The sequence below is a fragment of the Lissotriton vulgaris genome, chromosome 2_1 (genome assembly GCF_964263255.1).
Source record: "Lissotriton vulgaris chromosome 2_1, aLisVul1.2, whole genome shotgun sequence".
In the NCBI taxonomy this organism is placed as follows: Eukaryota; Metazoa; Chordata; class Amphibia; order Caudata; family Salamandridae; genus Lissotriton; species Lissotriton vulgaris.
Genome location: NC_141687.1, coordinates 1,438,939,664 through 1,438,964,135, shown reverse-complemented (window position 1 = coordinate 1,438,964,135; position 24,472 = coordinate 1,438,939,664). Strand labels below are relative to the sequence as shown.

Genomic DNA, 24,472 nt, shown 5'->3' with positions numbered 1-24,472 from the left:
CTGTCGCAACGGGAATAAGCAGGATTTGGCCCAGTTGACCTGTAGGCCCGACAATCTCCCTAATAGTCAGAGGAGTCGCCTCGCTCCCTCTAATTCCCCATCCGCGTTAGCCAAGAACATCAGAAGGTCATCCGCGTATAATAAAATGGCCTGCGGCCTGGCCCTATAAACCAGTACCCTATAGTAGCGCCCTGATCTGGCTTCAGCCGCAAACGGTTCCATCGCCAACGCGAACAGGAGGGGGGGCAGCGAGCATCCCTGTCTGGTGTCACGGCGCACCTGATACTGACCAGAGATAAGCGAGCCCACTCGGACTCTTGCCGTGGCCGCCGTGTACAACACTTTGGTCCAACTGATGTAGCCTTCACCCAGCCCAAAATGCCTCATCACTCCATACAGATAGTCCCACTCCAGGCTGTCGAACGCTTTCTCATTATCTATAGAGAACACCAGGGGTGCCGTCGCCTCCGACAACTGAGCGCCCAGCAGTCGAGTTAGCCTGCGAATGTTGTTTGTGGTGTTCCGCGTAGGGATAAAACCCGATTGATCTTTATGAATCAGGCCCGTCATGTGGGTCAGCAATCTATTAGCTAAGATTTTACTTAGAATCTTATAATCTGTTGTCACCATGGACAGCGGGCGATATGAGGAAAGGTCACTGCTCACCCTACCAGGTTTTAACAGAGGGACCATAAGAGCCTCACACATAGATTGAGGCAGTCTCCCTCTCGATTTCGCTTCATTATAAACCGACTGCAACTGTGGGGCTAAGAACTCCAGATATCTACTATAGAACTCTATTGGCAGACCGTCTAGCCCCGGGGTTTTATTCCGAGCCATCTGCTTCACCGCACTCCCTATTTCTCCTATCGTAATGTTGCGGCCCAGTTCCTCCGCCTCTGCCTGTTCCAAGTGTGGTAGCTGTAGCCCCCCAAGAAAGGCTTCCAGCTCCTCCTCTCCGCCTATCGGGCCATTAAACAAATTCATCATTGATTTTTCTGTCCACGTTGCCTTAAAGCATACAATTCTATATAGTTGATGTTTTCTGCAAATCCCGACAACCATATAAATATTACAAAAAGAAAGTCATCCGCTTTTTTTTTGTTCGCAACAATTGATATTTAAAATGTTGCCATAGCGTACCTGTATCCAGTGCAGCCATCTTTCTGCTCTCTTGAACCATGCCCTCGAGTTGAGGAAGTGTAGGTCGTGTAAAGTCCCGCTTCCATGCTTGGCTCTTGAATCTAGGATTTTCTAATTTATATATTTGAACCCGCTTGAAGGTCACCTGCCTACGTATTAATGATTTCAAGATTCTGCCTGGTGGAACTCGTGTTTCAGACTCATCACTTGATCTCCACTGGAGCCCTGTATACGAAAACCTATGCGTTTAGGCCTTGACTCTCCTTGAGCATCAGTGGCACATTTCTGGCACTGGCTGATCTCTGTTGCCTGTTTCTGTGATTCACAGCTAGATTTTTTTCTTTTGTCAATAAATATTTTCAGCCTTTGAATTAGCATGCGGACATATCAACTTTAACAAGAGCATTATAAAGCTGCTCACAAAGGAAACTGCAATTATACCTGGATTGCAAACACTTCTGCTTCCATAGTGGAAACTGCAGAACACAAATACCTGCAGGTGTGTTAGTAAGAGCTCCACAATGTGAGATGTGAGATGTGCTTTGTCACAAAGCCTAGGAGCCCGTGACAAACTCTCTCCATTCATTCCTACACCTGTCTTTGTCTGCCCCAACAAAGGAGAGGCCATTCAAGCACCAGCACAGTCACAAGGTGTGCTGTAGCAGGCTACGATTGGAAGACACGTGAGCACTGCAGAATCCACACCTGCAGCCCGTGTCTGTTTACAACTCGACACTAGACAGGATACGACAGGGCTGTGGGAAAGCAATACTGCGGGGTACACTTCTATCAGCCGGGGTGTGAGGGCCCACTCTGGCTACTAGCCAGCAGTGAAGCCAGAGTCAAGGCTGGTTTGGCAATGCATCAATATCACACCAGCCAATGCTCTGCATGGGTTACAACAGCTAACTAGTTCAGACGTCAAAGCTGTCAAGTGCTGTATAGGAATCTTCTGTCATCAGAAGAATGAATGAATGAAAGCCAGGTTGGTAAAGCAAAGCCCCAATCCTGAAGGGAATCCTGGCACTGATAAAGACATGGACCGAAAAGCTAGGTGCTAAATGGAGAGCGAGGCTGTAAAAAACAGGTTGAGTAATTTACCAAAATGTTCGATGAGTAAACTGGGCACTAAGAGTAATGAAACAAGCAATGGCAAGCCAATAGGCGAAACTTATTGGCGTTGTCATTTTAAAAAAAAAGATGTACAGCAATGTGGACTGCCGTGCAATGTGACTCAAAGTAAATGAAAGCAAAGCGCCAAAGTGAGCCCAGCGTGGACTGCGTCATGGCACTTTTTCGTTTACATTAATCCATGTTGCACAGCAGCCCAAGCTGCAGTACAACATCTTTAAAAATATTGACAACTCCAAAAGGTCTCACATAAGCGAAACCAGTTGGCTTTTTTATTTATTTATTTATTTGCAAAGTTTTATATACTGCTGGCTAGACCTGGAGGTATCAGAGCGCTTTAAGTTACTTTTAGTTTTGTGCCGATTCGAGCTTCAGCTCATGTTACGCTAAAACTACAACCTGTCCAGCGTCCGTACAAAAACTGGCCAAGTAATAGTGAAGTAATGCGGTGGAAGACGGCCGGTCTTCATGCAAAGCGAAGAGGCTGCTGCAATAGAACACAAGCGGTTGCACTTTCAATACAAAGATTTTTATCTACACACACAAAGATTATTTTTAGACCGAACACTTGTTGCCATTCACACTCATGAACTCAAATGTAAGTTCTCAAAATGCCCTATACACAATAAGGAAACGCTTTAAGAGCCAATGGCAGCTTAAGCTTGTGATCCTTAATCCAAGCTGCACACCAAAGCAAGAAACAACATGCCCAAACCTAGCTCCGTGGAACATTGAGTTAATAGAATGGCATTGTACAGTCCATATTACTGATCCGCAAACTTGTTGTGATCGAACTATAACATAGATGCACATGGTTATCAGAATCAATGCCGAATAGCAGCTGCAGCTACAGGCAAACGGATGACTTCATTGTAAACCACTAAGAGCCAGAGAGTGGGGGAGGAGGGTTTAAGAACAACAGAGATCGGGAGGAGGACTGGGAACAGGATTAAAAACAACACTGGTGAGGGGGGGGGGGCTTGATTCAAAATAAACGAAGGCTTGAGTTGGTTGTAAAAAAAACAGCAGAGAGCTTTAAAAAAACAACGGCGAGCGGGGTTTAAAAATGAAATAACAGATCAGGCAAGGCGTGATGGGTTTAAAAAGGGGTATTTTAAAAAAAAATCAACAACAGAGGAGGAGTGTAGGGTGAAGGAGAGGGGGGTGAAAGTCTAGCGAGAGACGGGCCACGGAGTCGAACGGGCACACGGATAGCGGGAGGGGGGGGGCGGGAACGGGCACACGGACAGCGGGAGGGGGGCGGGTTAACGGGCACACGGACACCGGTAGGGGGTGAGGGGGGGCAAGGGAAACTAATAAAGACAAACAGAAAGCAATACATTGAAGAAAGACGAGAGAAGAAACAAATGAAATGAAAATACCCTGGACGGGGGCACCGGAGGGGGGAGCGGAACACGGGAGGTGCTGGAGGACACAGAGGCTCATGGCGTTCGGGCACAGAGGGGGAGACCACACCACCGGCATCATGGAGACATCCTCGGGGGTTGCTGAAGCCAAAGAAGAGAAAAGGGTCCGAGCTGCGGAGCTTCCCAAGTAAGCTACTGCCCGGCCGCCATCTTCGGAGGAATGAAAAAAAAAAAACCTTGGAGAAAATAAAAAACACCCGCCCACCGCCGCAATGACGTTCTACAAGGGGCGGAGAGGGAAAAAATCGCCGAAACGCCCACGAATCGCCTCGCACAATGACGGACAGATCTCTCTTCCAATGGCTAGCCTCCATTTATGGAGCTAGCCAATGGAAGAGAGAGGCGTTCGACAGGGTCACCTGGGGGTTCTTGTGGGCTATACTTAAATGGAAGGGATTTCCTGCTGAATTTGTACAGGCAATCTGTGCAATGTATATCTCTCCAAGAGCACAACTACGTATTTCTGGACAGCAGACTGACTTTTTTGCTATTACCAGGGGCACGCGGCAGGGGTGTCCTTGCTCACCTCTGCTGTTTGCCCTGTATATTGACCCCTTTCTATCTAAAATTGAGGCTAATCAGAATATAGTACCGATAAGAGCTGGTAATACTTCATATAATCTGCTAGCCTATGCAGATGATATAGTCGTTATAACATCTGACGTCCCATCTGCATTTAGGGAACTTAAGGAGCTTGCCGGGCATTTTGGGGCAGTATCGGGCTACAAGCTCAATGTTTCAAAGACTCAGGTGATTCAGACGCCTGGTATGCTAATTTCTGATGCCCCAGTTGTTTCTGAAGCCACTTATCTAGGAGTGCGTATAAGCCCCGTAGTGGATATTATTCCTGATTTAAACATCCTATCTGTGATAGATGCAGTGAACACTAAATTAGAGCGACTTGATAGTCTACATTTATCTTTATATGGACGTTGCAATGTTATTAAAATGTTAATTCTCCCTAAGTTTTTATATTTATTTAGGACTATTCCTCTTTTATTTTCCCAAAGAAGTTTGACCAAGGCAGGCAGGGTGCGTTATAGGTTTTTGTGGGGATATAGGTGCTCACGTCGCTCATTTAAATGGATGTGCCTTCCTCGAGATCGGGGGGGCTGGTCGGTTCCCAGTCTCGTCATGTATTATTGGGCAGCAATGCTACAAGTAATGGGAGTGCTGATTTGTGGTGATAAAGCGAATGTACCATTATGTAATTGCCCTACCATTTTTGAGTTAGGGCTGGGATCTGCTGCAAAGGGCATTTTACTTGAGGTCCTGGTGTGGAAAATTAATACAGTTTAGTGAACATTATCGGCGCCATCTTGCCCCCTTCCGAGCCCATTCGTGCGCGTAAGCGGCAGCCATTTTGAGCACCATGGCCTCCCTGCCCCTCTCTGATAGCCGGCGCGTCTCTCTCTCTCTCTTAACCTCGCAAACATCCCCCGCACACTGACAACCCCCGCTCTCTCATGCCTTGGGTCATAAACCCCTCTTCAGCGCAGCTCCGCCACAGAATCCCATCCTGTTCCCAGCGCGACACCTCCCTTCATTCCTTTCATGGTCCCGGACCCTTTTGATGCAAACCCCCTTTCCCTGTGTCCCCGTTTGTCTTCCTTGTTCCCAGGCCGCCACCTGGCCCTGCGGATACTGTTTATTACCCCGTACAGTAGGAAGCTTCCCCTCCCCATCAAAAGACCCTCGAGCCGATCAAAGCCCCCACCCTATGAGATCCGATCAACTCCACGCATTCCGTGAATCGGCGGAATGCCCTGCTGCGCGACAATCATCACCTGTTGTGACCGGGGTGGGGAATTCAACTGTAAATGTATGTGGGAACGGGCCTGAAGGGGAGATTCCGAGGATGTTCTTTCAAATATCAAAGTGTTGCGAGAATGTGTTACGTGCAATAAAGGTCATAAACCCTAGTATAAGAGGCCAGGCCTCAGAGATGTGGTTAGAGCACCTCGTGACGATACTTGCTGTCTGAATTGATGTGTTCTCCTCCGGAGAGAATAAAATCCCCGTTTCCTGCCTTCCAGTCTCCAGCGCCTGCTTCTTCATTGATTAATATTGGTGGGTCATAGAGGCGACACCGCCGGGCAACATAAAAGGGTCTTTGGTTACTGGTTGTCTTTGAACCCCTTTTTAACAATTGGCGTCCCAAACGTGGGGCCCATCAGTGACTCGTGGATCCAGTGGGAGAGGTCCTGACGACAGAGTGAACGACTGCAACGATCGGAAGGTACCCTGTCCGATAGACCCTCGTCTGACAGCCGATCATCCGAACTTCACTGGTTCCGAACAGACCTCTCTCGAGTGATCTGCGGTCCTGACTGGGAACCATCAGGAGTGCCACAAGGAGTACGAAGAGAAGAGGACGATCGGGCGCTGGATTCGGAAGACAAGAAACTGTCCATGCGGTCCGGGTAAGGTCGTGTAAACACGACGAATTGCGAAAGTGATTGATAATTGAAAGTGATTGATAATTGATGAGAAAATACTAGTATTACTTTTTGTTAATTTATTTGGAGATTCGCTGTCTGCAAACGGAGAAACAACAGGCTCTCCCTTTATAAACAGTGAAGGATAGGTACGCATCCGTCGGACCTATCTTTCTCCCCCACTGAACAATTGCCCCTCCCCCATTGATTAACTGTTATAGATTGTTTTCTGGAGATTCTCTGTCTGGAAACAGGGAAAAATAGGTCCCCTCTTTGCAGATAGTGAAAGGGTAGGTGACGCGAACCTTTGCGAGCCTACTTATTCTCCCCATTGACCATATTGATTTTTTATTTTTGACCTAACATTGATTGCTCGAGATTGGTTCATGAGGTATTCACTACCTGCAAACAACGTAGAATAGAAATATTCTGTCTAGTCTTTGCACGCAGTGATAAGATAGGTAGTGCTGACTATTATCCCATTGTGATCCGTCATGCCTGTCTTCTCCCCACTGGTTAGTAGCCTGTTTAGCCCGGACCGCTTATTAGAGATGAACCATCCGGCTCCGCTGGAAGGCACCCCTAATAAGGACATGTTCATGAAGCATGGATTAATCGCTATAGCCTATAGTGAGCTGTGGCATAAATATACGAAAAGGGATCGAGAAAGTCAGTGGCCACTGATAGGATCCTTCGATCTTGACAAAATAGAAACGGTAGAAATAGCCCTTCGTAGGAATGAAACAACACCTATTATGCTCGATAGTCTCGGTATGTGGCGCAAAGAAGCCACGCGACGAAGGGAAAGCGACGAATTCAGAAAAGGTGAAGGGACACGGCGGACAACCCTCCAAACGTCTAGTAGACAAAGGGAAGGGCCAGCGATGGCACAGTTCAGAGGAGTAGACGTGAAAAGGGAACGGTATAAAGGGATGTGTCGACAGGACAACCCCGGGACGCGACCACCCGAAAGTAATCCCCCGACACTATGCACAGGACGAACAGATTTAAAACAAAACCAATGTGCTTTCTGTAGATGTCTCGGGCACTGGAAAGCCCAATGCCCGACTCTACAGAGCATGGGTAAGAACGGAGGGACGACAGAAAGAACAGGCCGACAGAAAGGGAAAAGGCGCGAGATAAAAACCAATCAGACTAGTGCAGACAGAACAGATAGAACCACCCCGTTTGATTATGCTCGATGGCACAGATTTCGTCAGACCAATTTTAACGACATGTTAGAGTTCTGGGACTGATTGCTCTCTGTTGCTCCCCCACTCTGAAAAACAAACACAATTACAGGCCAGTGTAAACAACCCCCGTTAAAGAAAGGACTCAAGGAAGCCAAGCATCTGTTATATAACTTAGGATTTAATTACGGTAAAGATAACACACAACCAACGGTAAATAGAATAACTAGTAGAACACTCTCTAAAGCAAACTGTACTAATAGGAGAAATACAAAACATATTACGCTCACTCCGGAAGTCCTCGAAATGTAACAGTTCGATGGTTCCGCCCACCCGAAACACATAGCACGTGTGGGGCGGGGCCTGCCAGCAGCCATGGACCAAAAGAGATCGCCGGCGAGAAGGTACTGGAGGCTCCACAAAGCAGGCAATGAAATGGTCTTCCCATACTACCCTTCCAGGGATGGCGTCCCCCGGGCCGCGAGTAGGGAGGGGGCGGAAGCAAATGACCCCCTCCCTCGTATCTCCTGGTCCGGCCATCACGAATTCCTCCATCGAACGGATGCAGGGTGGGCGGGGAGGGAGAGGCGACGCGGACGAGCCTCTCCCGCCTCCGCAGGTAGGAGGCTTCCCCTGCCCTGGCCCGGCGCCGATGTCCTCCAGCCGGGCGACGGCCATATACCTGCGCAGCACAGAACTTACAATGTCCGACGCACATATATTTTCGCAGCACAGGACATATAATGTCCGACTGGTATATTTGCGCAGCACAGGACATACAATGTCCGACGGGCATACTTGAATAGCACCGGATGTACAATGGTCCCCCAAGAGTCGGAATCAGGGGTGTAGGGTGGTCATCATGTGCACCCCTGATTCGAAGGGACGGCGTGGGATGCGCCGGGAGAGGGAGGCGGCACGGACGAGCCTCCCTCACCTCCCCAGATGAAGGCTCCACTGCTGCACCCTGGCGCCCCGAACCAAATTGTCCTGCTCCAACAGCATGATGTGCTGTCTTTGTCGCCACAAGAAGTTTCTTCCACTCCTGAAAGATACGACGGAGGGCGGCTGCCGCAGGGTCTCAAAATGGCGTCTGGGCCCTCGAAAGGCGGGTCTAGGCCGCTGGAGTAACTTTGTCCGAAATTGCAACTCGGGCACTTGCCCACCTGGGCACAAGCCCCCACCATCGACAAACATCCCCTCGACTTTGAAGATTCTACCAAAGTCCCAAGAGCCTTCGGCCCCTTCGGGCTTCCGATGGGGAACAGCTGCATTGATCACTAATGAAATAACCACGGCACAGCAACAAGATGGCGGTGCTCTCGTGTCTGCATCAGCTTCCGTCTGAACCACCCAGGAACACTATGGGCTAACGAACTCGAGTAAGTTCCGGCTGAACACCAACATGACCCGGTAAGAAAGACTCTACCTCCCTCCCTCTCTTGATTGACGGTCCACACCACCAGCCCCTCTGTTAGCGCAAGGTTTTTGAACTACCGAAAGGGACCCTGGTCCAACCGCCAATCGTCGGAGACATTTTTTGCCCCTGATGCTACTTCCGGACTAAACCGGCCTCGCCCAAAATGGCGCCGGTATCAATAGGAACTAATGGATGCCTCGTGGTGTTCCTTAGCTAATGAAACTTGATGTACTAAGATTTATATACGAACCTTTGCGCACTTGATGAAAAAGGGAGGAGGGTTCACTTGACGAACATTTGAAAGGGGTCCCGTAAAAAAAAAAATGTTGATTTCAATGAACGATTTATTTTGATATCTATTGTAACTGGTACATAACGTCGCTTATGATGCGCACCCACGGTATACATCTAGGAAATGTGATTACAATGAGCTCGACTGTGTTTCTATTTATGAACTGAAATGCCCCTGATCCCTCATCACGCAATGAAACGTTTTTAGTTACTTGCAGATAATTAAATTAGGCCTTTTTAACATGTTCTTGTGCCGCAAAATAATCCCCCCTACTGTATGTGCTTCCATCGTCGACATGTCCGGCCAAAATATGATGACACTCTCACATTTTACGTACTGAACGATTATGCAAATAAAGGTTTTCCAAACTATGAATAGGCATCACATACTTTTGTAAATGTGGGAATTGGTGGGAGGGCTTTTTTCTGTATGCAACCGTTCTGCTCTTTTTTTTAAGATTAACTGAGAAATGGTTGTTCGGCCCTGGATTGATGATCGAATCAAAAGGTATGATACGCTGCCTCCAAAATATGCGACTAAGATGTGTGAACTAACGTATGAAGAAGGACCTCGACTTCTGAGAATGGGTAAAGTAATGCGGTGTGATTGATAAAATGTTATAAAGGTATGGTGGTCGAAGGTACTAAGGGACAGGGTTGACCAAAGAACTGGTATGCCTTAGAACATCACAGCTTTGGGAATGATTTAAGGATCCCGATGGCCAGATACATCTACAAAACCAGGTACCTCGCGCTAGGCACCTCGGATTCCTCTTTTTAGCGTTTCCCTACACACGATCCATAATGCCATCCTCGAACCCCCCCCCCATGAACCACCTATCACACTGCCCGCCCCCTTGACTTCAGGAACCAAGACCCTAGGGATTATATCCCGAGGAGATAAGTACGAGTATGTGGTAAGTAAAGGACTTTCGTGCCCGTACATTTGATGTGCTCGAATGTTGTTCCCCCTCCCTTTTCCTCCTTTTTTCCCTCTGCAGGTTACATTGGAGTCCCGATTAGAGTATCGTAAGGGATCTGGAGCCACGTCACGCCCGATGCATGAAAACGGACTAACGCTGCAAGACGACACAAAAAGACGCCCTACCCAATGCGCGACCTTTTTGTACCTGACCTAATGCTCTTCCGTCCCAAAACTGCATGCTTCCTACATCCTAACACAGACCCGAAACGTCTAACGTTGGGTAATACACTGAATAGCCCAAACAATACACGGTCATTCTCCACGTCACACGTGTACTATTTGGCCTATTGTTACTCTCTCTCTCTCTCTCTCTCTCTCTCTCTCTCTCTCTCTCTCTCTCTCTCTCTTTCACCCCTCCACACTTTCCCTCTTCCTAGCGACTGGCACCTAATTGGCGAACCTGGTGCACCTCCTGATTGGCCCCAAATACCACAAGTATTTGCACAAATTCGTCCTAAATAAAATTGTATCGATACCACGTTACTACCTCTCCTTTTCTACTAAATATGGATGAAAATTAAATTGGCCAAAAGGAAAGGGACAGGTAAGACGACTAAGGTTCCCTAAATTTGACCCACAGTTAGGGAACTATTTGTCAGTGGCTTCTATAATAAAATGTGTCTGTGGTAATGCGACCTTCCCCATTCCAAATTGTCTCCATACCCCAAGCAGTAAGAAATGATCGAGACACCCCCGTCTTCCCAAAATGCCCCCAGTTTGGTATCAGCTGCCCTGAACGAGAATCTGAAAAACGCCCCTTGCTCCAATTCGCTGTGTTCCTAATTGTTTTCCATAAGATCGCACCCACCCCAAGGATAAGTTTAATAATTATTGCAAGCCCCCCCGAGTTTTTGTAGTAACCAGGTTGCGAGAATTTATATAGAAAGTTAGAAAGATGTGTGCAAAGTTAAAATTAGATCGAAAACTGAAAAAACTTGTTGCAATAAACCTTGTTGAAAATAGGATGTTTAGCTAAAGGATTTTTACGCATTGGTGTAATAGAGAATTGTTTAGCCTATGTTCATCCCTCAGAAGGATGCCTATCAGACTATGGTGAATAGCACGTTGCACTTTTCCGTAAGATACAAAGCCCTGAAGACCGGCCTAGCCATGCAAGACTCGTACTAGGGAAATGGGTCTCTACCAGAAGAACTGACATCTACTGTAATAGACGAATGCAATGAATGGGCACCAGACCTCGTACCACGACAAATGAATGTAATAACCAACAAAACGCCAAAGAATTAGCCACAAAGGGAAGTTGTAGGAAATCCAGCAAACCCATCATCAATTGTTTATATGATGGCTGCAAATCTCAATGTAGCGGATGTTTACCCCAGTTGCTTGGTGTTGGGAGAAAAATAGGTTTATGTAATTGCCTTCTTCTGCAAAATCTCTAAAGACTGTCTTTTCGAACTCATTTAAGGGTACCGCCGTCGGAGGAGAAAGAGACCGGATGTGGGAGCACGCGGCCTGACTGCGGATCATGGACCCTCAGCGACGGAGGCCAAGGCGAGACCACAGCAGTAAGGAGTCGCAGGATGAGGCACTGTTTCAGACAAAGCAAAGGAAAGGGCTGACCTGAAGCCCCTGCTCTATGATCGACGTGTGCCAAAAAGTCCCCGCTCTCTGAACCTGGTTATGGACCCGCCCGTCTCAAATTCTCCGTCCCCCTGATCTGTTCCCGACTTGGCCCTGCTCCATCCCCTCCTCCTCCGACCTACCATAAGGACTGTTCACACACACACCTTTCCACCTGAACTTCCAAGTTCCTCCAAACCCTACTGAGCTGTCCAGAGAAGGGCATTCCCTGCATCAAAAGGGAGGGAGCTCCGACTAAGTAGACCACGAACTATGTTAATCTCAGAACGGTGACCTAGAACCCCACCAAGGGTCGCCCCTAAAGAGAAGATGAACGAAGTATGTGGTTCTACCCGCTGCTGAACGCCTCGATGATGATGGAAGCAACAGGAAATACCCACCACAGAGACTCAAGAAACAAACAGACCCCACAACTCAAAGACAATTGCGCTTTTCATCACAATCCTTCTTCTGCCTCCTAATAACTATGCTCTGGGTCACGGAAGAAAATGCACCTGCTCCAAAACCGTAACGCATTTCTCCTATGAGGCCTGGCGAAACAAAACAAAATGTACCCCTGCCCGCAGACCTCCAACGGCTCAATCCACATGAACATTTGTAATCCAGGTGCTTAACAGTGCCAACAGAAGACGACAAAGCTGATTTTTTTTATTTTTTATATCTCATTTCTCTCCCAACCACCATTGGACTGACTATGCTCTCGCCGAGTACAAAAAGGACTTACTTATATGATAACTTACCAGTTCCTATTCCAAATTACTATAAGTATCTATGATCTGTACCCAACGCCCTCGCTACATAATTCTAGTCTGATATTGCATTACGATGACTTTTTCTGCAACCAACTTAACGATGAACCCGCCTACTAGATGATGAGATTTTTCAATGTGATGTTTATAATGTGATGTTTATGTACAGTTCTTTTGCCTAAGTCCCCTCTCCCATACTTATGACCGCTGCAATAGGTATAGATAGGAAATAGGCCAGCAAGATGTCTTGGAAATGTTAAAGGGAGGACTGTGGAAAATTAATACAGTTTAGTGAACATTATCGGCGCCATCTTGCCCCCTTCCGAGCCCATTCGTGCGCGTAAGCGGCAGCCATTTTGAGCACCATGGCCTCCCTGCCCCTCGCTGATAGCCGGCGCGTCTCTCTCTCTCTCTTAACCTCGCAAACATCCCCCGCACGCTGACAACCCCCGCAATCTCATGCCTTGGGTCATAAACCCCTCTTCAGCGCAGCTCCGCCACAGAATCCCATCCTGTTCCCAGCGCGACACCTCCCTTCATTCCTTTCATGGTCCCGGACCCTTTTGATGCAAACCCCCTTTCCCTGCGTCCCCGTTTGTCTTCCTTGTTCCCAGGCCGCCACCTGGCCCTGCGGATACTGTTTATTACCCCGTACAGTAGGAAGCTTCCCCTCCCCATCAAAAGACCCTCGAGCCGATCAAAGCCCCCACCCTATGAGATCCGATCAACTCCACGCATTCCGTGAATCGGCGGAATGCCCTGCTGCGCGACAATCATCACCTGTTGTGACCGGGGTGGGGAATTCAACTGTAAATGTATGTGGGAACGGGCCTGAAGGGGAGATTCCGAGGATGTTCTTTCAAATATCAAAGTGTTGCGAGAATGTGTTACGTGCAATAAAGGTCATAAACCCTAGTATAAGAGGCCAGGCCTCAGAGATGTGGTTAGAGCACCTCGTGACGATACTTGCTGTCTGAATTGATGTGTTCTCCTCCGGAGAGAATAAAATCCCCGTTTCCTGCCTTCCAGTCTCCAGCGCCTGCTTCTTCATTGATTAATATTGGTGGGTCATAGAGGCGACACCGCCGGGCAACATAAAAGGGTCTTTGGTTACTGGTTGTCTTTGAACCCCTTTTTAACAATGGAGCCCAGCTATTATAAGCGAACTCGTTTCAAAGTTATGATTGCCGCATGTACTATCTGGCAGATAATTAAGAGGAAACTGACTATCCCAAATTTAAATTTGTATACGTCTTTTAAAGCTACCCGAGTGTTTGCTAGCATTTTTCAAGGTCATATAATGTTTAGTTGGCAAAGGCAGGGTGTTCATGGGCTGGCCGATATAGTGGAGGATGGACAAGTCCTACCTTATAGTGAAATTAGGAACAAATTTAAGTTATCTCCACGCGATTTTTTTAAATATCGACAGATTCAAAGTTTCATTTATAAATATCAGAAGAAAACACCAGGTATTCTGGATAAAGTACCAATCATTGAATTGATTATGAAAAGAAGTAAAATAGGAATGCTATATCAATATATATTATCTACCCTACCGGATGATCTGACCGCCCAAAGTGTTAAGTGGGAATTGAAACTTGGTAGGACAGGTATTGATTTAACCCCGGTGTTAGAACTTGCCAGTCAGGTTATGATATCAGGCTCACTTAAGCCTCAAAGTTCTATGGCAATGTTAGATTTATACTACACGCCTGCTAAGATTGCAAAGTGGGGGGCCATAAAGGGTAATGCTTGTGCTCGCTGCGGGCTGCTGGCTGCTGATATAATACACATGTTTCATTCCTGCCCATCCCTTGCCGGGTTCTTAGAAGACATTGAGCGTTTTATTAATTCTATACTTAAGATCAGTGTTGTATTGACCCCGGCATTAGTGATATTTAGGGTTGACATTGGCAATACTTTAACAGGCAGGAATTCTTTATGTCAATCAGCCCTTATATTCATAGCTATGTCGCAGGTTCGCCTTTGCATAACATCTCAGTGGCTTTCCTCGGAAGCTCCAACCTTTATGCAGTGGCGAGCAAGATTGTTAGCTATCCATAGGCTTGAATTTTCCGCTTTCTCGTGTAAAGGGGGAGGAGGTGACAACTGGCAACTAGGATTTGGGCGCCGGTGATGGAATGGGTCGGCTAATGCAATTTAGCTATTGTCTTACGTATTACTGTTTTCTTTGTAATCACTTGTTTTCTTGCTTATTTTCTCATGTGTTGCTTTCCATATTCTTAATTTCTAGGAATGTTCTATAGTACCGAAGGACTATGCACCAAAATAATTTTGTTTATTAATTTCTATCAATAACCAATTCTGCTGTGTAAAAATGAATTTGTATTGTCAATGCTTGGTCTTAAAACTAAAATAAAAAAATAAAATAAAAAAAGGAAGAGAGAGGCGGGACTAAACAACATAATGTTCTCAAAAGATTTCGCCTGCGCGAACGCTGCTGCGCAGCGGATCGCCAGGCGAAACCTAAAAAATAAAAGGAGAAACAAAAAACAAAACAATGATCAGAATAAAAGAATTCAGGTCGGAATAAGAAACGCCTTTGTTGGGTACAGAGTGCATATTTATGGACAGGATGAGATTCATATCCTTGACCCACACAAGCAGACCTAGCCAAATAATTACCCCTTTTCAGATTCAAAAGTGGACAGACCTGAACGGATACTATTTAGGGCTCTCGGGATAGGCGCAGCCTATTTTTCAGTGAATTTGTCCCGCCGAGATTATAGACATGAATACCTTCAATGAGGCAATGTTGTCTAAAACAGACAGACCCAGGACCTCAAGAGCAGCTCCCCCTACAGATACATCATTGCTACAATTCACTGGGGCTCCAAGCCTGACTTACAAACGAACGCAGTATGAAACATAGCACTAAAGGGCAATATTGGTATTACTCAGGACCACACAGAAAGCTTTCCAGACTCAATTATGTTTTTATACCAACACCAGAGATCCCGCTAATTTGGGAAATACTGTACCTAGCAAGAAGCCTTTCAGTTCACTCCCTCTTGTGATAACGAGAGAGAATGGAAGCAGGACGCTTGGGAATTGTGGGATCCCAAAATATGGCCGACATCTGGGACGACATTACAACATACTTTAAGGAAAACATAGAAGTAGTGCAATCCCCAGAGACACTGTGGGAGGGTTTATAAGACAGTCCTCAGGGACAGGGTGTAAAACCAGATGCACCAAGAAAAGAATGGTAAAGAGACGAAAATAGACTCACTGGAAGAAAAAACACTTCAGCTAGAAAAGTTGAGTCCAATCCCCGGCTGGTGAGAGACTTTGAAAAGTAGAAATTCTCTGCAAGGAATACAAATACGAGGTTCACACAGCATATTACCTAAGTACACAAAGCAGTCGATATGAGGTAGGAGACAATGCATGGCTCTCTCTGACTTGGCTTAGCCACAGAGAAGAGGAACCCAGAAGTGTGGGAGAGCTAATCAACAGCAGTGAAGAAAAGGACCCTACTGACCACTTGTAGATTATTACAGCAACTTATATAAGGCTTCTAGGCTGAAGGAGAAGGGGAAATAGCTGCCTTCTTTGAGGATCTAAACATACCTGCCCTAAATTAAGACAGTAGGGCAGAGGTTATGAAGCAACTGCAGTGGCAAGTTATCCAGACTAAAAGTGCTCCTAATGGAATTTTTTTAATGCCCTCGTCACAACTAGCCATACACATGCTTAAAGTTTAATATTTTTTAAAAAGCCAGTAACAGGGGGATTGCTCCAGTATCTCAGATACGCAATAATCCCAGTGATACACAAAGGGGGCTATATCATTGCTTAATGTAAATGTCCAAATTATTGAGAATATACTTGCATGCAGGTGGCTAGGGGTCCCAACATCCCTCATCCACAAAAAAGCCAGGATTCATGTCTTGTCTGTCAAGCAGGCTAAATAAAACGACGAATGAATAAGCCGCTGAGCAGAAAGGCATTTGACTATATAGGCTGGATCTATTTAACTCTGCTGCTGAATAGCTTCTAAGATCTTGGAAACTAATCGGAGTACATAATTAATTGGGTAGAATCCATTGTTTTTAAAATAAAAGAATGGAGCATAGAAGCGCATTAGCTGCAAATAACAATAGATGGGCTGACTTATACATGTGACAATAATGCCAAACAGAACAATAATTTTGATGCAAAATATTGAGGTATTTCTCAGAGTTCCGAGCCGATATATGGCGGTGGAGCTCTGATCCGCTGATCCTACTGGGGTGGGAAGCAATTTTCAAAATGTTAACCCTGCCGGAACTACCCTATATACTACGAAGTACTCTGTTCCCAATACTCGAATTATTTTCTTAAAAACTAGGAAAAGGCTTAAGATGACTGCTATGGGAGCGTGGCACACCAGGATTTGCACTAAAATCACCATATAGCTCTGAAAACAATGGGGAATAGAACAACTAATCATGGAAGCTTGTTACTAGGCTTCCTACTTTCAAGTATTAAACTATTAAACTATTGGGAATGCACCTCAATAGACGACCCAGGGACACAACTATCTAGCTTGGTAATAGGAAGCGCCATCTATCTACATTACCTAAATGGGGATGGGAAAGACAATTTGAGCCAGTCGCAACACAAACAGTGCTGAATGTCAGGGATAGACCAGCACTCCGTATACGTTGCATAAGAAGGATCATCAGGAAGACTCCATTGATGGCTGGTACCCTTCTACGGGAAACCCATAAATTAAAAGGTTTCCAACAAGGGAACTTAATGGAGATAGCTAAGGTGGGAGACATAGTGGATAAAAACAGTATTAAACATTTTCAAACTGCATGAGGAATGCAAACTGTCAAAGTCTCCAAGATATACATTCACCCAGCTCCGACACGGCCTGCTGGTGAACTCCATAGACTGGACTGATACACCAGAGGCAGTCCCATTACAAAATAATAAGGTAAAGAACTGGGCCACTAGAAGACGCAGACTGTGAAACTGCTGCTAATTACCCAACAGAAGTAGCAATATAAGAGAGACTGAGACTAACAGATTAACAAAATCAGGCTCCAACAAAATGGAACTGGTTCAGACAGCCACATACATTAATTTCAACACAGAAGAAGGCACCTTCCTACACACCATATGGGAATGTAGGCATACTGGGAGGCGGTGGTCGCCAAATTTCCAACAATAGTAGAAAGCGACCTTCCAGTGATACCTCAGTTCGAAATACTGGGAATTTCCCAAAGGCATTCCCAAGGAGAACAATTCTGTTCTGCGCCCTTAGACTAATGACAGCAAAAACAGACATTGCCAGGGAATTTGGGAACCAACAGACCCCAACAAAACATCAATGATCGAAGGGCAATGGAAAGTCTAAGGAAGTTAAGAAAATGGTGTATAAGAGTAGGGGTTGCTGACAAAAAAAAACAGGAAAGTATGGGGTAGATGATCAATTACAGGCTAGAAAAAGAAGATCTGACACAGGTGGGAAGGAACATAGATGGTGGCTCAGCAGCAAATTGCTAGATAAAGAATAAGGAGAAAACTGGTAATGACATGCCTACAGTTAATGTGGACATATAAAATATCTTTTTAACCAAAAAATTAAACAAAAAATATTTGAAACAAAGAATCCAGAAAACAACAAACAAGGTCAGAGTGTAGGAAATGTGAAGAACCTGGAGAACAACAAATACAGATATACTGTGTGGCTGTGAAAAATCTGTAGAACATAAAAGTTGTGTTACCCATATGAACCTGGAAACATTTAGAAGACCTTCTTTATGCCAGGAAAATCTAGTCCAACATGGGAACTCTGTTAGAAATTGGTCTTTCTGGTTGGCTAAAGTATACACCCAAACCAGAGAGAACCAACCTCTCTAGTCAGAGTAAGTTGGAAACACAGCTGGGATAACCTGTGCCGACCCTCTGGTAGCTCAGTGCAGAGCAGGCAGGCTTATATAAAGAGCAATGTATAAAGTATTTGTTCAACACACCCACACAGTAACGCAATGAATACACCAAAAAAAGACTCCACACAGGTTTATAAAAAAAATAGCTACTTGTATTAGGAGCAACTTAAGACCAAAATATAAAAATACGCTTTATACTTTTTAAGTTATAGCGTTGTCAATTATGCATGCAAAATCACAGTGCTGACAGAAATATGGCTGTTCCTCTTAGGGTAATTGTGCTACTATTCAGTAGAGAGTGCCTGCAGAGCACTTGTGATCAATGCTTGGTGCGGTCACGCTGTACCGGGGGCAAGAACAGCGATCCTGGCAAGGGATCAATAGGAATGCTTCTTGTCCCAGGCAGGCTCCCAGGTACACCTAAACCAAGAATAAGTCACAGGTCTCTCTGGACTGGGGTGCACAAGTTATTGGGCCGCTGTGCGGAGCTTGGCTGACACAGGACCTCTCGGTGTAGGAGCACTCCTCAAGGCACTGGGGACCCTCCTGGGGGGGGAAAATCGGTGCAGCATCGGGCCGGCGGGGCTGCTCTTGGGCAGTCTTTACAGGCTCGGCTCTATGGTGTGTAGCTCAGCCTTGGCAGATGTGTCGCATCTGGGGATACTTGTTTGTTATGGAAATGCAGGGGCCATGCTCCAAAGGCTTCTCTTGACCTGGCGGCATCGGCTCGGGCCCAACGCAATGCTTTCACTCAGCATGTTGTAGTGAACTAGATACATGCAGCACAAGAGCGCTGTATGCCAGTGAAGTGTGGGGCTCATTTCTTTGTGGCAAAGTCCTTTCTGATGCAAGGTGCTGGGGACGCGTTAGTGCTCAGAGAGGGGCTCTGGCGGCAGAATAATGAAAAGTCAGGAAGCAAACTCTTTGATGTCTTTGAGACTTCGGGGACCAGGGGGAAAGCCAACAAGCCCTTGGAGAACACTCAAAGTCACAATGCAGAGGTAGCTGGCAGCAGGCCAGGACAGCAAGGCAGGTAGAACAGTGGCTGTCCCTCCTGCAGCTCAAAAAGCAGAAGGCCAGCACAGCAGAGCAGTTAGCCAAGTGGCAGTCCCTCCTGGAAGCACAGTGGTATTTCTTGCAATATGCAGATATAGAGCCAGAGATGCCTGGATACTGGTCGAAAAGTGTCTGTTGTTAGGGGGTCAGAAACCCAATACTTATACTCAAAAGTGCCTTTGATGTAGGGGTGACTTCAAAGGAGTTCTATGAAGTGCACAAGGATCCCTTTCAACCCAGTAATGTCTGCCAGGCTGTCGGTCGGGGGGGGGTTTGGTACCTTGTGTGTGGGCATGACGCTACCTATTCAAGTGGAGGTTGAGCCCCTCCCAATCCTCCCAGCCCAGGAAGACCCATCAAAATGCTAATGAGTGACCTGTGTTGTGGCTTTCTATAGAGAATGCACAAGTGTAGCCATCACCCAGCCCAACCCAGGCGTCTATTTGAGACAGGCTATCAGGCACATAGAGCAGTAAGTGCAGGAAATTGTCCACTTTCTAAAAGTGGCATTGCTAAAATAGTAAAGTTAAATTCACCTCATCAGTTAGTAGGATGTATCAATACCATTCCAAACATATGAAATATCAAAAAGCTACTCTTCTCTGATTAGGAATTACTACTTACAAAAGTATAAGGGAATTCCCTATGCTAACCTATAGAAGGGGTTGAGCTCACAGTAGTGAAAAATAAAAGCTGTTTGTCACTGCCAGCACATGTCCTACCTTTTAATCACATATCACCCTGCCCTTTGTGATACTTAGGGCCTACCTTAGGGGTGACTCATATGTAATAAATACTAATTGTACTAATAAAAAGCAGTTAAGGGCTTGACAAGTAGTTTTAAATGGCCAAAATTAAGTGGCAGTAAACTGCACACACGGGCACTGCACTGGCAGGCGTGAGACAGCTTTGAAAGGCTGCTTCAGTGGGTGGCTCACTTAGTGCTGCAGCCCACTAGTAGCATTTACCTTACAGGGCCTGGGTACAGGGGGTACCACTTTACATGGGGCTTAGACGTAAATTTAATATGTTGATCGGGTACACACCAATCAAATAACATGTTTAGGGAAGGAGCATATGCACCATAGCACTGGTTAGCAGTGGTAAAGTGCTCAGAGTCATAAGGACAACAAAAAGAGAATCAGCAAAACAGGAGGTAAAAGGCAAAAAGTCTGGGGAAAGACTACACTAAGGATGCCAGATCTGATAGACCCAGAACAAAAAGACATGACAGATGAACCTGAAGAAAGACTGCACTGCTGTAAGCATGTACATTTGAAAAGAATAATTTGTATCTCTGAAAAGGTTATCCTTCCATAATTTCACAGATGTAATGATCTAGTAAGGAGGAGTTTTTTTTCAATATGTAGCGATGAAAGTGATCTTTGAAATTGCTGTCCAATCGGAGAAACCGTCATCATACATTGCTCTTATATCAGATTTTATGTTGAGACATGAGGCTCCGATTCTATGCAATGTCTCTTTTATGCTGTGAAACTGTTTTCATTCCATTCTCCAAGTGATAGACAGTATAATCAAGACTAGAACCTTCCACTGTCTTTCATGCTTTTCCAGAATTCTCCATTTGATGCTGCTCTTTTCAATAGCCAATGCGTAAACAGTCATGTTACCTTTGAGTGGAAGTGCTGAAACATGGCCACAAGTCGTACTCACACTATGCAATAAACCATGTGCTTCTTTCCACCTATTGTCAATCTGTTCCAGATCATTGCGCTTTGTAGCACCTAGAAACATGTGCTACGATGTGTTTGGTTTCTTTTGCATACTATGTGTTTGACAATTCATTCTATTTGAAAGAAAACTACAGTCTATATTGAGCATTAATTTATGTTCCCATCAAATGCAATATCCTGAAAGATGATCTGTGTGATCACAGGACATGGGTTCCTTGTTTGACCAGAATTAATTACAACCGAGTCCACCTTCTCAATACAAGCTGGTTCACAATCCACAAAGTGTGCAGAGAAGGATTCACAACTCACCACACTCCCCCTTCTTAATCTGCTACCTCTTATCAGGTTCAATTCATCGCTTTGATACTTGTTTCGCAACCCCTGCTCCTCTGCCCTGTTTTATATCTTTGTTCCCTATTCTTGACAACTTTGCCCTGGGACTTTACTTTATTCATGTGCTTTCTTGTGTTTATTTTGATGCATGCACATACATTTAAAGTCAGAGTGACCAGGTCCTCTTAAAAAGTAAGGTCTTATTCTTACCGTACGCGCCCCTCATCCTTCTGCCTGAGCTGCGTATCCCTGCTCAGGACCCTGACTATGGCGAGCTGCTCATCTTCTGTCAGGTAACTCAGATCCAGCAGAGACTCGCTGTCTGCATTATTAGCCATGGCCGGCCGAGGGCGTGACACCCCGCCATTTTGTTTCTGAGGTGCGCCTGCCTGGCTCATGCTTTTCGACTAGACAGTTAAATTCCAAACTGCCTTGGCGCCCAGATAGAGATGGACCAGAAATTCCACAACACAGTTTGTTTTTCAAGATATAGACACAAACACCCAAGATGAATCCTGAGAACTTTCCCAAGAATGTCCCTTTACAAAGCACCGCCTTGCGTCCTCTGTGACAGTTAGCTTAGGGAGTTTGGAAGGGTGCGCAGCAGTGTGGACGGACCATGAACACTGGTACAGGGTGAATAGTCTTCCACACTTCCTGAGTTTGATTAGAGAGCAGCTGCCACATCCTCAAATGGAGACAGTTGGGTACTGAGGAAGTTGACTGAGATCCTCTCACAAACACTTCTCTAGCCTGGGGGTATAGGTAAGCCTGCAGAGAAAGATTTCACAGGTTAAGGATCACAAATAAGCAGGACTGGTTATCACAGATGCTTACAAAAGCCATAACTTAAACTCGTCTCTCAAACCAGAAAACAAGGCCAAATTCAGGGTCAATTATATTAACACAGGATTTCCAAGGAAGCTACCATGGGTGAAGCCCGACAGAAGAGTCACCACAAAATACATGTTTACTTCTTTGAGTGACAGTTGCAAAGCGTGGGAGCCTTGGTTCAGTGGCTTGCTTCCTTATCTTATTTCTGCCTGGATCCATGAACCTGCACACCTTACTTACCACAGACAGAATCATGATCAGTGTCCACCTGTCCAATATGTGGACGATCTAACCTTTACCCGCCATGACACGCTAAAGCATTTTTTTAGCCGGTGATAGTGAGTTTCATTTCATAATAATCATGTACCACACAATATCATCTTAAGTTATAAGAAGTGCAGAGCGACAAGTGTTGAGGGTGCTACAGGGAACAAGGATAGTCTTGTACCACGGTTGGAACATAAAGTGTTACAATGAAGGAGAACTGGGGAGGAGCTCACGAGGTTAGATAGGGGAGCTTCTATTGGTGGATAAGTGAGAGTGCTTGAGTTGCTAGGTCATCAGGAAGGGATAGGTTAGGTTCCTCATGAACATAGAGGAGAAACAACATAATGTAAGTAAATGACAAAGCGAAGCCGAAGGATAGAGAGATGTGATGAGAGGTGCAGGAGAGAGAGAATACAGAACAGATCAGCAGGCTTAGGTCAGGTCATTGGGGCAGGTTGGGACCACACCTGTGTCTATGTTCTGCAAATACTACTTAATTTGATCTTTATGCCCGCAGCTCACACAGCGTTAATAGTTAATTGACAAAGATGCATTTATTGCAGGTGTCTGTCGGAGCTGCCCAACCATCTTGCCCCACTCGCCTTGTGTTGGCACTGAGGCTGCCAGCATAGGTGGCCTTGCCTTTGAGTGAGGTTAGTGCTCTTTGAATGGTCGTACTCAATCTGTTTGCTTGAGCCCTCATAAGGCCTCGGATTTATGGGTGGAGTGAGGGGTACCACAGGGATCTTCCCTGTCATCCATTTATCTAACATCTGTATTAGATCACTAATTAAGGAACTTATGGAAATAAACTGCAGAATATACAATTATGCATGCAGATGACTCTCAACTATTACTCAAACTTGATGGATTTTCTGCCTCTCAGGGTAACTTTCGGGCTGCCTTACTTGCAAAAAATGGGTCGAAAAGCAGACGTCCACCTAGAGGCCCTACAAAGATTGTATTCCTCCACCGGCCAAAGACACTTCTCTTGTTTGTTCCAGGTGTATAGCTATAAAATTCCTGCTGTTTTATCATATGCAATAGAACATATTCCAATCAAAGAATGGAAACAAATTGATATCAAAGAGGGGAAAATCCTCCGGAAACTAACCAGGATGCCGCAAGCTGTGCCGGTTCAAGCTCTTCGGCTTGAATTAGCGATAGTCAGCTCCTTTGCCAGAGGGATCACAAATATAATTAGATGGGCATATAACCTGGTCCATGCTGATCAGGGAACTTTAAGAGCTCTGTTAAAAATCGAAACACTTGAGCCAGACTCTCCGAAGTATGTGTTTTTTAAAAACGTATGCACAGGGTTCAAATTATCAACCGTTACTTTGGATATGTTAAAATCTTGGTCACCAGCCCAACTGAAACTCTGCTTAAAACACCTTACTCCCAGGTTAAGCATGAACTTAGACATGTAACATTGCTCTGAACTCTCAGCGTACACACAGTACGCAGACACAATCATTTTTAAAAAAACGCAACAATATATCTTTTTCAATCTAAATCATGGAGTTAGGCGATGTATTTTTCTACTACAACTTGGAATATTACCCCTGAAATCACATACAATTAAATGGTTGCCAAAAGGAAGAGGGTCTAACCTCTGTGACTAATGTAAAGGTGGGGTGCAAGATCTGGAACATGTCCTCGTTGCCTGTCCAAATCCATCTACTGTTGCCACAAGGAACAGATACATAACACCAATCAAAACTAAATGCAATATAAATTCCGTTCAGAATTTGATTATCCTTTGTAATGCTCCACCTAATGAATTTGTGTATATTAACGTGTATAACTTTTTAAAATAATTTTTAAAATTATATTAAAAAGATAATTTTAATAGCAAAACTGTAAATTTTATTGTTAAAAATTGTGTTGTTCTTGTAAGAGAAATAAATCAAATAAACTAAACTTGAACTTGACCAAGGGGACTCAGTAAGCACAGCTGGATGTACAGCATAAGCTGAGTCTCAATAATCAAATGAGCCCTTGAT

The 24,472-nt window shown here is 45.4% G+C and overlaps 1 protein-coding gene across 3 annotated transcripts in view; it reads right to left on the bottom strand.

Moving 5' to 3' along the window:
• SYTL1 (synaptotagmin like 1) overlaps positions 1-24,472 on the bottom strand; it is a 444,266-nt gene that overhangs the window by 238,629 nt on the left and 181,165 nt on the right. For all 3 annotated transcript variants that reach the window (XM_086957276.1, XM_086957275.1, XM_086957274.1), the window contains one exon: positions 21,576-22,136. In XM_086957276.1, coding sequence (XP_086813402.1) covers positions 21,576-21,763 — 188 coding nt within the window. In that variant the 5' untranslated portion in view covers positions 21,764-22,136. The remainder of the gene's footprint in view (positions 1-21,575; positions 22,137-24,472) is intronic.